Source organism: Triplophysa rosa, linkage group LG23, assembly GCF_024868665.1.
Source record: "Triplophysa rosa linkage group LG23, Trosa_1v2, whole genome shotgun sequence".
In the NCBI taxonomy this organism is placed as follows: domain Eukaryota; kingdom Metazoa; phylum Chordata; class Actinopteri; order Cypriniformes; family Nemacheilidae; genus Triplophysa; species Triplophysa rosa.
In genome coordinates this window covers 16,305,331-16,321,202 of record NC_079912.1, presented here as the reverse complement: position 1 = coordinate 16,321,202, position 15,872 = coordinate 16,305,331, and the positions used below count along the sequence as shown (strand labels likewise).

Below are 15,872 nucleotides of genomic sequence, written 5' to 3'. Positions count from 1 at the left end.
CTGAATCATTTTTATGTATTTATTTTCACCTTGGGAAGAGATTTTTGCTTGGGATTTGGAGGCTGCTGGGGAAAGAGAGAGAGATTGAGACATTTGGGAATGATTTGGGACTGTATACGCGTCACATTAAGCTGGAGCACTAAAACGGTTGCATGCTTGTTAGCGGATGCACTTTTATTGTGCCGGGGGAGCAGAATCTGAAAGTTCCATTCACGGCACAAACCACAAATCCATCTGTCTGCCTCCCTTCGCCATGGTAACGGGAAATCATGCATTACGACATTTACAGTCTTCCAGGCAACGGTTAAGATAATGCGGATGTTTGCATGAAGCTAGTTTATTCTTTTCCTTACGGCGGTATCATTTCTGAAATTAAACTAACTCTCCATTCCTATAACACAGACACTCTGATACAGTATCTCACGCTCTTTCCGAGTCGCAAGCGGATAAAGAAGGAATTAATCCAACCCCGCACAAAAGCTAAATGCATTAAGCGAATGCATAAATTCACTCAGTATTCATGAAGCTAATAAATGTATGATTTTTAATGTGGAACGTTCTCTCAACCCCTCAGGTAATAAAAGCTACAGATGAAGGCTACCGGCTCCCGGCACCGATGGATTGTCCCGTTGTGCTTCACCAGCTCATGCTCGACTGCTGGGAAAAGAGCCGCAATGATCGGCCGAAATTCGGGCAGATTGTCAACACTCTGGACAGGCTGATCCGGAACCCGAGCAGCCTGAAGCAGCTGGCCAACACTTCAGTCTGGTGAGCCAAATGCCTCGCGTGGATTACATTTCAATAGAGTCTCAATCAGTTTGTTTGAGTATTTGTCTGTGTATATATATTAGGGATGGGAATTGCTAGGCGCATTGCAGTCTCATTCGATTATTTGGCCAATAATGAAACATGGTAAAGTCATTCCTAGTGTAGCTAAAATATCACATCAGATTGAACTTTTACAGTGTCAGCATGTGTTTTAGCACCTGTGCACAAGAATGATCAGCTTTTGAGCATGCGATGCATTGTCCTGCGTGATATTTGCTTTGAAAATACATTTTGTGATGTACAACAATGTACAAGCTTTGGCTGGTAAACCTGGCTGACAATCTCTTATTCCTCCCCATCCCTAGTATATACTGTATTTATATATACAGTATATCATGGCGTATGCGTTTTGATGTTTCTCGTGTGTGTGATCTGGAGTCCTTTTTTACGGTAATCCAATAAATTCTGAATAAATGAAACGGATAAGATATCCTCGATTGAAGCCAGATGTAAGTCTGAACATTCACAATTCTTGTGTCTGGTACTCTGAATCGGGAGGGGTTGAGGGTGGTCTTGGCTGATATCTGATTGCCTGTCTGTCCCAGTGCCGCATTTCGAGCGCTGCCAAAATCGGAGGCAGATGGAGGACTGGATTGTTTAGCAAGCGCTGGCCACAATTAAAGCCGAATGTGCAAGCTGCATTTTCCCACAAACCACCGGCAAGTCCCTGCCCTGCTTCCCTGCCATTAAATAAAATAGGTTTAGAAATTCGAAATTACTCATGCTTGTGTTTGTTGCTACAGATAGAGATGTGGTTTGTTCTGCAATCTGGCTTCCTTCTGGATCTGGAAAGCTTAACGTGTGACATCTAGGCCAGATAAACTACTGATAATCTGTGACACGCACACTATATGCTAGAACACATAAAGGAAGTCGGTTATAAAATCATGCCCTTGTGAAATAATCATTGTGTGTACTGTGTGTTTTGACAAATGTCTGTATCGTAGATTATTTTATTGTTATTAGTAGAGAATTCTTGCACCAAGGATAGTTGTTTAGTTTTAAAACGTGTGTTTAAAGGGATACTCCACCCAAAAATGAAAATTCTGTCATCATTTAATCACCCATAAATTGTTCCAAACCTGTATAAATGTCTTTGTTCTGTTAACAAAAAGAAAGATATCTGGAAAAATGTTAGCAACTGACATTTCTGGGATTACCATTATATAATTTGTTCTGTTAACACAAAAGAAGATATTTTGAAGAATTAAGAAAAGGGCATCTTTGAGTACCATTTAACATTTTTCTACTATGGTGGTCTATGTCCCAGTTGCTGACATTTTTCCAAATATCTTTTTGTCTTCAACGGAACAAAGACATTTATACAGGTTTGGAACAACTTTGGGGGGGGGGGTAATTCATGACAGATTTTTGGGTGGAGTATCCCTTTAAGACGTTTATGTAATAAACCTTTATTATAATTGGCTAATTATGGTGTATTATCTTAGCACAATATACATTTTTTATTCTTAAATTTAGAGAGATCCTGTTTTCTAAAGCAAATAACATTTTAATCTTAAAAAAATTGCTTTTTTATAAGTACTTTTTTGTCCAACCACAGGGAGGACCCAGTAACCCCTGATGCTGGGGTCAGCACAGTAGGAGACTGGCTCGACTTAATAAAAATGGGCCAGTACAAGGAACACTTCTCCAGCTCCGGCTACGTTACCCTGGACTCTGTTTTGTACCTCAGTGTCAGGTAAACAACAGCTGGAGGTCTTTTGTACACGGCGTAAAATGTTTGGTTGCATTTTAAAACTCGAGCCAATGCTAGTGGTTTCTGCATTCTGTGCAGTTCATACTGTACTCTGCCAATGTTGTGAAACAGAATGCATTAACTTCCATTTGGAAGTTTAAACAAAGCTTAGTGAGTGACTTTTATTTTTCATTAAATTTTGTGGTCACAAAAAAATGTCACTTTTGGCAGTCAGATCAAATAACAAGTTAAAAACCATGGCTGTAATTACTTCAGAGTCACTCATTACAATGGAAATTGAAGGTGACTTTGAGTGCACTGCATTGTGGGAGACCGTATTCTGTGCAGGGTGTTCTGCACATTTTGGAAAATGTGGTAGATTTGGGTATTCCGTATGTACACAAATTTTGCACACAGTACACAGTTACGTGTATTTGTAAATGTCAATGCACAAATCATAGCATTCTATTTTGATCATATTGCCCATTTCTGTGAAAAACAAAAAGAATAACTGAAACTACAAACTTAAACTATCTAAAAATGGATAGTTCACCCAAAAATGAATTGTGGAACAAAAAAGAAGATATTTCGCAAAATTCTCAGTGGTTTTGTGTCCATACAATGGAAGTCAACGGGGCCCAATCTTGTTTGGTTACCAACATTTTTCAGAATATCGTTCGTGTTCTGCAAAAGAAAGAAAGTCATACAGGTTTGAAATGACACGAAGGTCTGTAAATGATTCAAGTATTTTCATATTTGGGTGAACTATCCCTTTAACTGGACTAGCTAGTCTGGCAAGCTGGTGGCCAGTTACCCAAACCAGACCAAGCAAGACCAGCAAATCCGTCTGGGTTGGTTCATGCTGTTGTTGCAGACTTGATCTCACCAAGGCAATTTTACTCTTTCCCTCTCCTACCCTCCTTTTCCATTACAGTGAACTGGATAAGATGGGAGTAGCGCTGGCGGGCCATCAGAAAAAGATCCTTTCCAGTGTCCAGTGTCTTCAAGCACAGCAGGTGCAAGTATAGCCCCCAACACCCTAGACCCATTCCTCTTCCAATGAGGAGATCACGAGCGTTTGTGCCACACGGAGGCATCTTGACTCTGTCTCATCTCTACCAGCACTAAAGTTTATTAGCCCTGAGAGAAAGGGCCCTACAATACCTTCCTCATGTAATCAGCAAGCATCCAGAAGTGTTCTGAGATGGGAAATCGCTCTCGATGCTCGGAGATTGTCGACATTCACACCACTTAGAAGTTGAGATCTTTCGATCAGCGGGAAAGCGAGGACGAGAACCTACACCATGTGACATCACAGCACTGTGAACATCACGCTCCACTCCTCATTGTACAGAAGACCTTGAAGAAACACCGACTGTGTCTTGTGAATCTTTAACTGTTTTGCAAGCGATGCTTTTTATATGAATGCGCCGTTGAACGTGTTGGACTGAACCCGGAACAGGAGGGATTGGTAGTTGTTCTTTAAAATGTCCTTGCAGACTTGTGTACATGGTTGTAGTTTAGACATGCTCTGAAAGACTCGTCATTGTTCGCATAAAGCAATGAAGCACTGATTTCTCTTCCACAACCATGCAGTTTTATACAGAACACATTTATACCAGAGACGCTCCTCAACCCCCGAAATCTGCTCTCGGCAGCATCTGTGAAAAATGTCACACGCAGTGGCGCATTTGGAGACCCCACCTCTTCAAGTTCTTGACATCTGAATTCTTAGGAAAAGATATTCTTCCTTCACAGACTCAAGAGGACAGATGGTCGATGTCAAAAAGAGGGCACAATTGAGAACTCGAATAAGATCTTTCGTTCACGGTTGCTGCAACTTCTACTCGTCTTTTTCAACACGGCGATGTTTGATGTGGCTTTTCTTCTAATTTCATCGCATATTTCACATCATCATTCTACGCCTCGTTGCTTTGATGGAATAAGGTGACGGGAATAGTTTTGTGCGTTTAATCAGGGGGACGGCATCCCTAAATCGTCCTGGTGTTGATGGAGACGCACGCACATGGTGAACTGTAGAACGTATATTTGTCTTGGATCCTGTTTAGTGTCGAGCTCCACTGGTTACCGAGCAGTCGGCACCTTTATATTACATTTCAATATGGTCTTCTAATGACCGGAGAGGTTTAAACATAAAATTTCCATATTATTTCATATTGTAAAAAGTGTCAGTAATATTTCCATGTTGCTGGTACTTTAAAAGTAAGACCATATTCTGCTTTATCTTCCCATGTGTATTGACAGTGCTTTGTTTTGCACTCTGAAATGGCTACGTGTAACAGTAATAAGTAGCGAAGATTGTGCGGCGGTAGAAATTGAGATTTTGTACAGTGTTGGTTATTGTATTTGTACAGTAATGACTTAGTGTTTCAAAGGTTCTGTCAGTTGTAAATTAAGTTCATAACTCTTATATTATACCTTCAACTTTAGCTTTGGACACACAAGGATTGTGAGGCTGTAGAATGTAACGGATAAATTAGCTTTATGGTGTTGGGAAAAAGCTAAGCATTCTCAGGATTTTTATTTTTCACAGATACACGCTTCAAGATGGCAGAAACTGACAGATCATCAGCTGTTCTGTCGCGATGGGTTCACTTTTTGTTTTAATTTCAGCCTTTTTATTTATGTTACTACACATCATTGCATTGCGCACCATTTGGGTACTGTAAAACAGTATTAATAGCACAACCCTAGCTCTGGTTAGAGATACTGATACAGATGTTTTTTTCAACGTTGGAATACGTTTAGACAGCAAAACTGTCTAAAGCAGCGTTAAACTTTCCTTTTGTGACTCTCCAAGTTTTCCTTTGGAGTTCATTTGAATTGAAAAGATAATGAAGAATGTGTATTTCTTCGAATTAGGTTCAATATTTATTGATGAAAAAGTCAAGGTTGTTATCATAAGGCACATCTTCTCTGTCCTGTACTCATTTTTTAATTAAAAGCTAATCGTCAAATTACTGAAACATATGTGCCTGTTCAAATCTATAATTTCACATGCGGCGACAATAACAGTCAATAATTTAATGAGCCATTCTAGCTCAAAACTAACAACACTGATGGAGCACAATTCATTCCTGAATTTATTTATTTTTCATTAATTTTTTTCTAAGTCGCAACAGTAACAAATATCCTATCCACACAAACTCTTACAGTTCAATGCAGTAAACTTATTGTTTATGTCTTGGAAGTCAACGTTTTATGTTTGATTTTTTCAAATAATGCAGTTCTTTGTGTTTCATTCTGATGATATCATACAGTTCACACACTGCCGGTTGCTGGGTTACCTGCACGTTGCATCAGGACCACTCAGTCCAGTCCTCGCACCATCATGTCCTTATATACTGTAAAACCTTATTCACCTAACTCCACTTATTGGTGTGTTTATTAGGGAGACATCTACAACAATTGTGAGAGTAGATGATATGCTTGCTTTAAAATCCCTCTTGCGGTACTGTTATGTCACACGGCGATCGGTCTGCGCACCGCCGCATGAAGTTGGACAAGCCTATTTTGGGGGGAGGTCGACAGCTTGAATCAGGTGTTTGTATACTGTAAAACATCTAAAAAAATGGACTGGAATGGAGTTACACTAGCTTAGACATTTCAGTCGATTTAAACGCAGTATTTAAATATCGATAGCCAGGTTTGTACATCTCAGCAGTCACAGAGTGTAGTGCTTTATGGAATATATTTAAGATTGGATGTCATCAGTTAAACTGAGAAGTCTTAACAGCAGTATTAGAAGTGTGTTGGATTATTTTGCAAGCAGTCTTTGTAAATCACTATGTATTTAGCCAACAGGACTGTTGTTTTGTTCTACGGGTAATGGTGTGGTTACAGCATTCATTCAAATCTGCTATATGGGTCTTGTGGCGTGCAATGCATATTACCACCCACCTCTAAAGGGAAGCCATTCAGACCTGAGTGTAAAAAGCTTTTTTGGCTTGTACAAGATCAGTAATGGAGACAATGATCAGAAAACTCTTAATAGTCACTAAGGCATCGACTTTAGCAAAGCCTTCAGTCAGTACCTGAAGATGTTACCTCTACGTTGTTGTGTATTTTTATTTTGAATTTTGAACATTGTGATCATTTGTGTACCGTTATTTTACAAAGCTCTTGTTGAATTGTATGCATTTTAAACATTGTGTCCAATAAATATGTTAATATTTTTAATATTGTGTGGTTGACTGGTATATTCAACAAATTTTATGGGAAACAAGTCACTGTAAAAAGCTGGATTTTTTGCATTATATAAACATCGAGCTGAGAGTCATTTGTTTTAAAGAGAGCACAAGCATACTTTACTAAAGATTTTACCAAAAAAGTTAAGTCAAATTTGAGAAAAATGATTTTGCTTAAAATTAATAAGAATAATATTCGAGGGAACTTGATCACAAAAATTGGCTCTGATAAAAGAACCAAAGGTTGTTTCCGAATATTTGTGTCTCTGTTTCTAAACTAAAAGACTTGAATCTGAATGAGCATTACTGTTTTATATAAATATTATGAAGGAAATGTCACTTCTCAAGAAAGCATTGAACATCTGTCACCAGACGACAGATCTAGAAGCCAGACTCCCCAGAGCCACTGTGAATAAACACACAGGTAAACAGATTGTCAGAGGCTTGTCTCCTGCTTCTTCCAGGAGATGCTCGTGAGATCCATGCTAACTGAAAACAAACACGGCTCAGGTCTTTGCTATTCCCATCATGCTTGGCTCAAACACTGAGCCACCATCTGGAAGGGCTTCTCTCAGTGGCAGAGAGTGTTGCTTCACCTTAAAAAAATCTCCCAGTTTAAGCGTCTCCCAGCTGTTCTATTTTTTTATTCTCCGAGCATCACTGCCTGTCTAGTAAAAGCTCGCAGAGTTTTTTTTCTATTGTATATGAGTCATTTATTAATTTCTGCCTTTTTTATTTGGTTTTTGAATGCAAGATCAGATGTGTGGGTTTGCACATGTCTGAGAAACTTCTTGATGCATTGATGACCTCAGCAAAAGAATAACTACGCTTTCAAACATCAAAAGCACAAGATTCCACAAAATTACTTGTGGATAATTCAACTGATCAATGTTTTTCTCAACCTCTGACTAACTTCAGATATGTCAGTTGTGGGGTTTTTTCTCATTGAAAATGCTTCAAGGACACAGTAATAAAGGCAAGCCAGGACAGTGTAAATTTAATGGCAGCAGCTATTTACACTAAGTGAAAATAGCTGCATTTTCTTTGGATTAAGTAGAAATAGTAGTTAGATGCTATTGGTACTTATAAATAGTGGCAGATAATGTTACTATTTGCACCTCAGTATTGTTGTGCATTAAACATTACAAAATAATAACAGAGTGTAAATGGTTATATTAATAGAAATTATTAAAATGATGGCAACTCATTGTTTAAAACTCTAGAAATATAATCTTATTTGGGCAAATCTGAGCATAGCCTCAGACATTGTCTGGGGTCTTTTTCCCATCAAAATAATTCCAAATGTGCTCTCCCTTTAATCTTATTTTTAAATCATCACTGATTTCATTTACAATTTTTTGTAAATGTAAAAATAGCCCCTGTAAACTTCACAGGTACACGAGTTCATGTCCAAATGTATCTGTCTGTATTATAACATGCAGAGAGGAGTGTCGGCATGTTAACAGCAAGACATGTGCAGGTTACCATGGTTACAGCAAAGCCACCCAAGTCTCTCAATTCTTCAATTCGAAACAACCCCCTGTACGGTGAGAAACCATTTTTATAGGTTCAGTTTATGTGACTACAAGCGAATACAAATATGGGATAAAAAACACTTGAAATTGTTTTTCCAGTGTGATTTCGGGTGTGTGTGAATAGACCACAACTGTCATTCAAGTCTCTGGGATTAAAACTGTCATCATTTTCTTCTAACCGTGAGTCAAACAGTCCAAACTAGTTACACAGAACAGCTCAAATCTTTACACCGGCACACACATCACCAGATATACAGTATAGTAGCTGTCTGATGCAATATTATGCAATTCGGCATTTATCTATTTTCTGGAATATAATTTATGAAGTAAATAAAGACTATTAAAAACATACTAGTATGCAATATACAGAATGTCAATGTACTATGCATGTTATGCCAGTTTAAAGTGATGTAATATCATTTTACAAACAGCAAAATGTGAATCAAATATGTTCTATGTTATCTGTAACCATAAGCTTTCCTTGTGTTTAAAACAAGATTTTGTTTATACAACACTATTTGCTACATGATAAGACTGTGCTGCCTGTCAGTCTTTCATTTTCAAATCAGCGTAGCACCTTCATAATATCATTTTTATTATTGTCTAGACATGTTTGACGTGATGATCTCTTTTCTCTGTTACATGAAAGCTATAAACACGTTTCATAGAAATATTATAATACATCATGCTGTTAACTGTAGATTTCATTGCCGAATTATTGTGGTTCAGCTTGCATGCATCATATATTTTTTCCATTTGGCCCACCATTGGTCAAGGTGAATACCCCTGTGGACGCATGCAGTAAACAGAATACTAGTATTCCAAGCATGCCCTTTCTGTATTTATCTCTCTCTCTCCATTTTGTGTTCTCTTTTCATTTCGCATATCTCTCCACCCATCTCTCTCCCTCCCTCTCCCACACCAATCTACCTGCTGAATATTTGTGAATTTGGATGTGCACCTGCAGGTTGGGTGGTCTCCGCCAGCGGTTCGGCTCTCTGGAGCTGCATATATTTCATCTCTAGGGGACTGGTAGGCTTTGTGTCTGTGATGCCTTAGGCTGTCTGTGAGTCTGCTGCTGCTAATGGCAGGACTAGATGGCAAATCCGGGCAGGTTATGCAACAGCAGACTAAAGCATGAAAACGGGTACCATTTTATTGTCCTAGTTAAAATGAAAAAGAAGTAGAAAGGGGAGAAGATGAATAAAAATATTTTTTAATAATGAAAATAATTTCGATAATGAAAATATAGCCCGGGTTAAATATTTACTATCTACATAATTAATTTTGACATTAACTCTCAAATGGGTTTCAATTCAAGTATTAAACAAATGCGTCAGTCACAGTTATTCTAATGTAATGAAAATGTGACTTCTTTCTCTCGGGAGATTAGCAGTGTTAAAAGAGGAATACATTAATGTTGAGCTCAGTGACAGGATATGACCTCAATCAATTAACCTTAAAGAAACAGAGACACAAGACAATGATGCGCCACTTAACGTGTTAATGAAGTCTTAAAGAGAGAACTGGAGCCTGCTTGATCTCTGACCTTTCACGACTGATGCGAGGCCAAGAGGTCAGAAATATTGATCATATTTTCTCTCATCTCGCTGTCTTGATAAGACGGGCTTCACACATTTTAAGAAATGAGATTTCCTTTCTTGCTGTTCTCTGACGTCAGTTTGAATGAAACTTCACGTTTATGAATCCTCGTTGATGAAGCCTCACAGAACAAGGTTAAAGTTCAACAAAAACATTTGTCGAAAGCTCGGTTTTCATGTGCGTCCCTCGTGACCGCTGAATGTGATCTAAGTGTCTGGATCCTATTGCATCTCGTCTTCTTTTGAAGTAACGTTAGTCAGACGTATTGAGAAAGAAGGCCACCGTTTCATCATCTGCCGGGATAAACGAAGATCTCAAGATTGATTTTCCAGGACAAGACGGATTAAAATTTGAACAGGTGTGCTTCTGTAGTCCTAACTGGCCACACCGGCCAACCGACGAAGCATCATCCATCATCCTTTAGTTTGTATCTGCAACAGCTGGGTGATGGAGAGAGCGTCACCCTTTAAGAATCAATCTCCATTTCTGCTCCTTCTCCCACAATGGCACTCCCTCCGCGACGCGACGCTATGGCAAATTGATTGACTTTTGGTAAATACAACATTACCACAAAGTCAAAGGCAGGAATTTATCATCATTTGTGTCTCCTCCATCTGAGAATTCATTATGAGGCCTAAATGAATAACAAAGAGACAGAACAAATGCTCATGATTCACAGAGTGCATCTCACTAAGATTTGAGGAGATTTAATCCTTGCCAAATGTGTGATGTCGTTAAAAATGCAGATGTTTATATTTCTGCTTGCTTTATAGACTGATCTAAGAATCATTGATAAAATAAATGAAAACCGTTTTGTTCTTACCCCAACACTTCTTTTGATCTTCTCAAACAAAGCCTCATTGAGTTCAGCCGGCTGGTAAGGGATTTCCCCCCACCGGTGTAAAAATATTTGTTTAATATCAGTGACGGCATGTAGACAGTGGAAGCAGGAGGGGGCCGAATTAGATTGCGGCGCCTTGCGATTTAAGCTTGATGACGGTGTAATGAAATATATGAGGTCTGATGCCATGCAGGAGCTGTTTTCACAATATTGGGAAACTGACAGATTGTGTCTCTGCATAACAATTGAGCCTGAGCGTTGGATAAAGATTCATAGCGTAATATGTGGGTTGTCTGCATTGTCAAAAACAACATGAAATCAAAAGTCACCAGACGCTCCTAAATATAAAGGTGCCGTATGAACTGAAATGTCTTTTTTGCGTCAATAGAATAATCTTTTTTGGATTCTTAAAAAGAAAACAGCTTTCTTAGTGCCACAAAGAACCTTCAAAGAATTTTTACCAAGTTTTTTGTAAGAACTTTATTCATTTTAATAATATATTTCATAATATTTGTCACTTTATTAGGGTCTTTATCTGCTTTATCTGCTTTTATTAGAGTCGAACTCTTCGCCATAGCGGTGAGGTTGCAAATTGCAACCAACGGCTCACTCCACCCCTCCCTTTCGAAGCACTACGGCGGCTGACAAAACTAAGATGTCTTCACGTTTTCGCTTCTTTGCTAAAGGAGATAACATATTTATGAAACGCGTTCTGTAGAGCAGTTGGTCCGTTTAGGGCTCCTGTAGAAACAACATGGCGAATTCCATGTAAAGGGACCCGCGGTGTATGTAGATAGAAATAGCTCATTCTAAGGTAATCATAACATAAAGCTTCATTAAAGGAAAAGGTCACCTCAAAATCAAAATTGTGTTCTTTTTTACTCACCCACATGACGTTCAACATGTTGTAGAACGACTTTAATCGATATATTCTCAAGCCGAATGCGCATACGTCGAAGTGCTCTCGTGAACTCGCACCATAGACTGACGAGACAGGAGAGCTTGCCCCTGCTGCAAGACAGAGGAGAGTATGTCGATCAAAGTCGTTATTTTGGTTTGTTTTTCACACATAATGTATTCTTGTCGCTTCAAAAAAATTCAGTTGAGCCACTATGAGCGGATGGACCAATATAACGATGTCTTTAGGACTTTTCTGGACCTTGACAACAACTATAACCATGATGTCTATGAGGAGGCCTGGAAATCTCTCGGATGTCACCTAAAATATCTTTATTTGTGCTCCGAAGACGCCGGGAGGTCTTAAAGCATGTCGAACGTCATGTGGGCGAGTAAAAAATAACACAATGGTGCTTTTGAGGTGAACTTTTATAGTGTGTCTTTATACACCTCTGAAGACATGGTTATGTACATGATATTGCAGTTGTGTCAATAGATCCTCCAAAAACATGACACATTGGACCTTTGATGCAAATGTCCTCCAATAAGGAATGTCTAATTAAAGCATGTAGAACCTTTTTCTTCTACACCTTAGAAAGCTTTTGTGAATAAAGGTTCTTTGTGTAACCAAAGCCTGACTAAAAACCTTTTAGAAACCTTATTTTTAAGAGTGTAAGAAAGGCTTTAGTTGGATTTTGTGAAAGGGCAGGGGTAGAAAGAGTCAGTGTTGCCTAACAGCGTGTTTTTATTTGCGCTGTTGGAAGTCATTGCTGTCTGGTCTTCAAAGCAGTTCCTGGACAAATGAGCTTCTGCAGATACTGTTTTAAGGAAGCAGGCAACACCTCAACCTCTCAGAGCTCAAAAACTCTCTAATGATGTATGTTTACACCTTACGTGTCTATTTTGTGTAGCTATATGTGGTAAAAGGTCAAGTGAAACTTCTTGAGGAAGAACTTGATTCCTTGTGACCCTTAGATCTCCCTCCATGGACCATCTTCCCGTCTCAAGACGTTCTTGAGAGTGTCTGTGTGCCATCCTGCTCCAAATCTCATATCTCCGAGACTACACGGCCATAAAACAGCAGGCTCCACATCTTTATAAATAGAAAAACTATTCACGAGCCATAGGTGGGCACAGCCCTGTGTCGCCCACGGCTGTACTCCCAGTCAATCACTGGCAGGCTGGCGAGGGCACTTTTATTATGTGCATATCTTTTTACATCCCAGGGAGCTTGTTACAGTCTGGCCCTGTGTAATGGCATGCATGACAAGTCCTGCTATGACAGCTTAAAGAGAGGATATGAATTGTCCCATTTTCACATTCTGTGCCTCATGGTGCCTGAAGACTGACAGTTGACCTTATCAGCGCTCCGCAGAGCATATTTACCGCCGTGCCCTTTTTAAAGTATGCATTTTAAACACCCTCCTCGTGTGCCGACGTGAGGCTTCCTTTGCTTTGGCTATGACACGGCACGGCGCTTTCATGATCTGGCGTCCGGCTAGGTGCAGGGTTGCTGAAAATCACAAGCTGTTGATATCGGCGATGAAGAATACATCATGGGCAAATATCAAGCTTGTTTACATCTTAACTGTGCCTCGGAAATCAGATCTTACAGGTTGCAGTGGCATTCCGTGGTAGATACACATCTCAGCGCTGGTCAGATGTTATTTTGAGTGAATAACAGAAGGAAACCTGTTGAATTGGGAGGTTTTTGGTGTGATGGTAGAGTTGTTTGAAGAACACAACAGGGGATACATCAGTGGATAAAGTAAATGTCCAACGGGTGTGTCAGCATCAGGCAGAAATGTTGACCTTTTTCATCCTTTATTTTTAATTTCATGTTTTTTACTGAAACTTATGGAGGTTGTACACAAGGCAGATGCTATATTTTCATTGTGCCATTATAAAAACAGCATTATTTAAAGGCATGGACCTTATAGCATATTTTGTTTGATGCAAATGAAAATACGGCCGTGAGAAGTATCAACAGGTTGCAATGGGCTTTAGCTTCTCTGTCAGGTCTTATTTCCACTGATTTTCAAGTTAAATTCCCATTGAATAGAATGTACTTCTATCCTTAACAGTTTTGTTTTCAATCATGTTTAGTTCAATACAATTTTTATGCTTTACACTATAATAAAATTATTTGTTGTTTCAACTTACAAAAATAAGTTACCTGGTTGCCTTAAAATTTTGAGTTAATTCAACTTAAAAATATCAATAAATTTGATGCAAACTCAGTTGGATTAACTGAAAATTTCAACTTTTTGTTTAAGTTGAAACGACAATTACTTTTACAGTGTAGTTGTAAGAACAGACACAGTGTGGACATTTTACGGCTGTTTGTGTATAGTTTATCTTGACTTCGGATGCTTTGAAATTCTGAAACAATAAAAATTGTGTTAATAAAAGAACAACAGGAGTTTGGAACATCACGTGGGAAAGAAAGAACAGAAAAAATATATTTTGTTTTTGTGAAACTATGTTATTGTATATTTTCTGTAACATGAAGTACTTTTGGCTGATGATTGACACATCAAAAGCATTTTGCATGAACAAATGACTGGTAACTCATGTTGTTATTTTGTGCTGGTCGGTGGCAATTCTATTCTTACCTTTTTTCAGTCAATGGGATAGTAACCCCTTTGAGAAATATTTATGGAAATCAAAAACAGCGCTGTCCTCTTGTAACCGCTGTAAAATGCAATATCTGTTCTTCTGAAAGCGGTTTTGAAATGTCATTTCCAAGAATCCCGAACAGCAGCAGGTATGAAGTAGCTGCTTTGTGATGTTATTGTCTCGCATTTGTTTGTGTTTGTTTGTGGCTGCATTCGGTTTATTGCGGTCGATGTGGAACGCAATTACATTTATCTAACAAAAATAAATAAATATCTTTTTCTCATAAAACTTCAATGAGGTAGAATGTTTGCCTTTTGAGGGTTCTGTAGGTGTAATAAAGAGTGTAGGTAGAGCAACTCACTTTATTGATATGCTCTCAATAATATACTGGGCTGCATAAATCATGAGACAAAAGTCACACAAGACATGAACATGGTTATGCATTTTGGTGGAGGTCTTTCAAATTGTTTGCATGAGGATATATCTGCTATTTTAAATGACTTGAAATCAGATTCATGTAAAGTGATATGCATATACCGGCTATTATCTCCTTCACTCTGTGACTTTTTAAACATGAACCGAGGCAGGATGCACTACCTCTGTGACGAATCAGAGCTAAGCCCCTTCAGAAATCCCTCACCATAAGCTTTTAATGATTTACTTCATCCCATTTTTTTCTAGCAGACTTTAGCCAGATTAATGTCACAAGTCATTCACCGCAGCAAAGCATGGTGACTGTAAAGGTCACTTGGATTTCTGTGCGCCCTTCCACAACTTCCTGAGTGCCCAGCTGATTTATTTGGTATTTCCAAAAATAATGAGAACGTCTCGTGTTTCCTCGGCCCATGGGAAAACGGCAAATGTATGACACATCTGGGAATCTCATCTTTTCTACATCAGTGTAGCACAACCTGCTTCAGAAAATGGAGATAATGTCACGTAGCACCTCGGGTTGTAAAGCCTCCGACTGAAGAATTATGACCGCCGGTGAAATGGATAAAGTCGAGTTTACTGGCGTTCCATTTCTCTTCGTAAGACGCGCTGATTATTAGCTTGCACGCTAGTTTGAGAGGAATTTGTTCAAGGTGACCTGCTCCTTGTAGGGCAGGGAAAATTGAGACTAAACTTAATTTATGTAATATGCCGACTCCGGCGGGATGCTGCTGACCCACAGGCTCAGAAAAGAAAACTGATTTTCTATGATAGACACTTTTCTCTCCTCTCCCTGACATGCACATAAAGGAAAAGGCCAGAAGGTGGGACAAAAATTGAGAGAATAATCAACACTCACCTTGAAGCCATGAAGTGTTGAACACAGCGGTGGATGAAGGGGGGGGTAATTGTTAGGGATCCATTAGGACTATAAAATGAGATTAACCCCTTAGGTGCTGGAAAATTAGAAAAGGAGAAATAATCATATTTAATCTAGACTGATATGTGATGCGAGGGTATGATTGTAGAGTGCAGGTATTTATTGTAACAGCCTACAGGACTCGCCTGAAGACAATTGCTCAGAAAATAAGAGAACATTATTTGGGCTATTCTTAAAATCCAATATTAGTGGCCAAAAGGGATGCCTGGAGCACATATTTGCTTTCAGAAGAAATGAATCAAGATGAAGAAATATGTTACAAAATGGAGAAAAC

At 38.9% G+C, this 15,872-nt stretch overlaps 1 protein-coding gene across 2 annotated transcripts in view; it reads left to right on the top strand.

Annotated features, from left to right (window-relative positions):
* ek1 (eph-like kinase 1) overlaps nucleotides 1-6,702 on the top strand; it is a 65,007-nt gene extending 58,305 nt beyond the window's left edge. For both annotated transcript variants that reach the window (XM_057322517.1, XM_057322516.1), the window contains 3 exons: nucleotides 575-768; nucleotides 2,390-2,527; nucleotides 3,459-6,702. In XM_057322517.1, the coding sequence (XP_057178500.1) occupies nucleotides 575-768; nucleotides 2,390-2,527; nucleotides 3,459-3,552 (426 nt within the window). In that variant the 3' untranslated portion in view covers nucleotides 3,553-6,702. The remainder of the gene's footprint in view (nucleotides 1-574; nucleotides 769-2,389; nucleotides 2,528-3,458) is intronic.
* The last annotated feature ends 9,170 nt before the right edge of the window (nucleotides 6,703-15,872 follow it).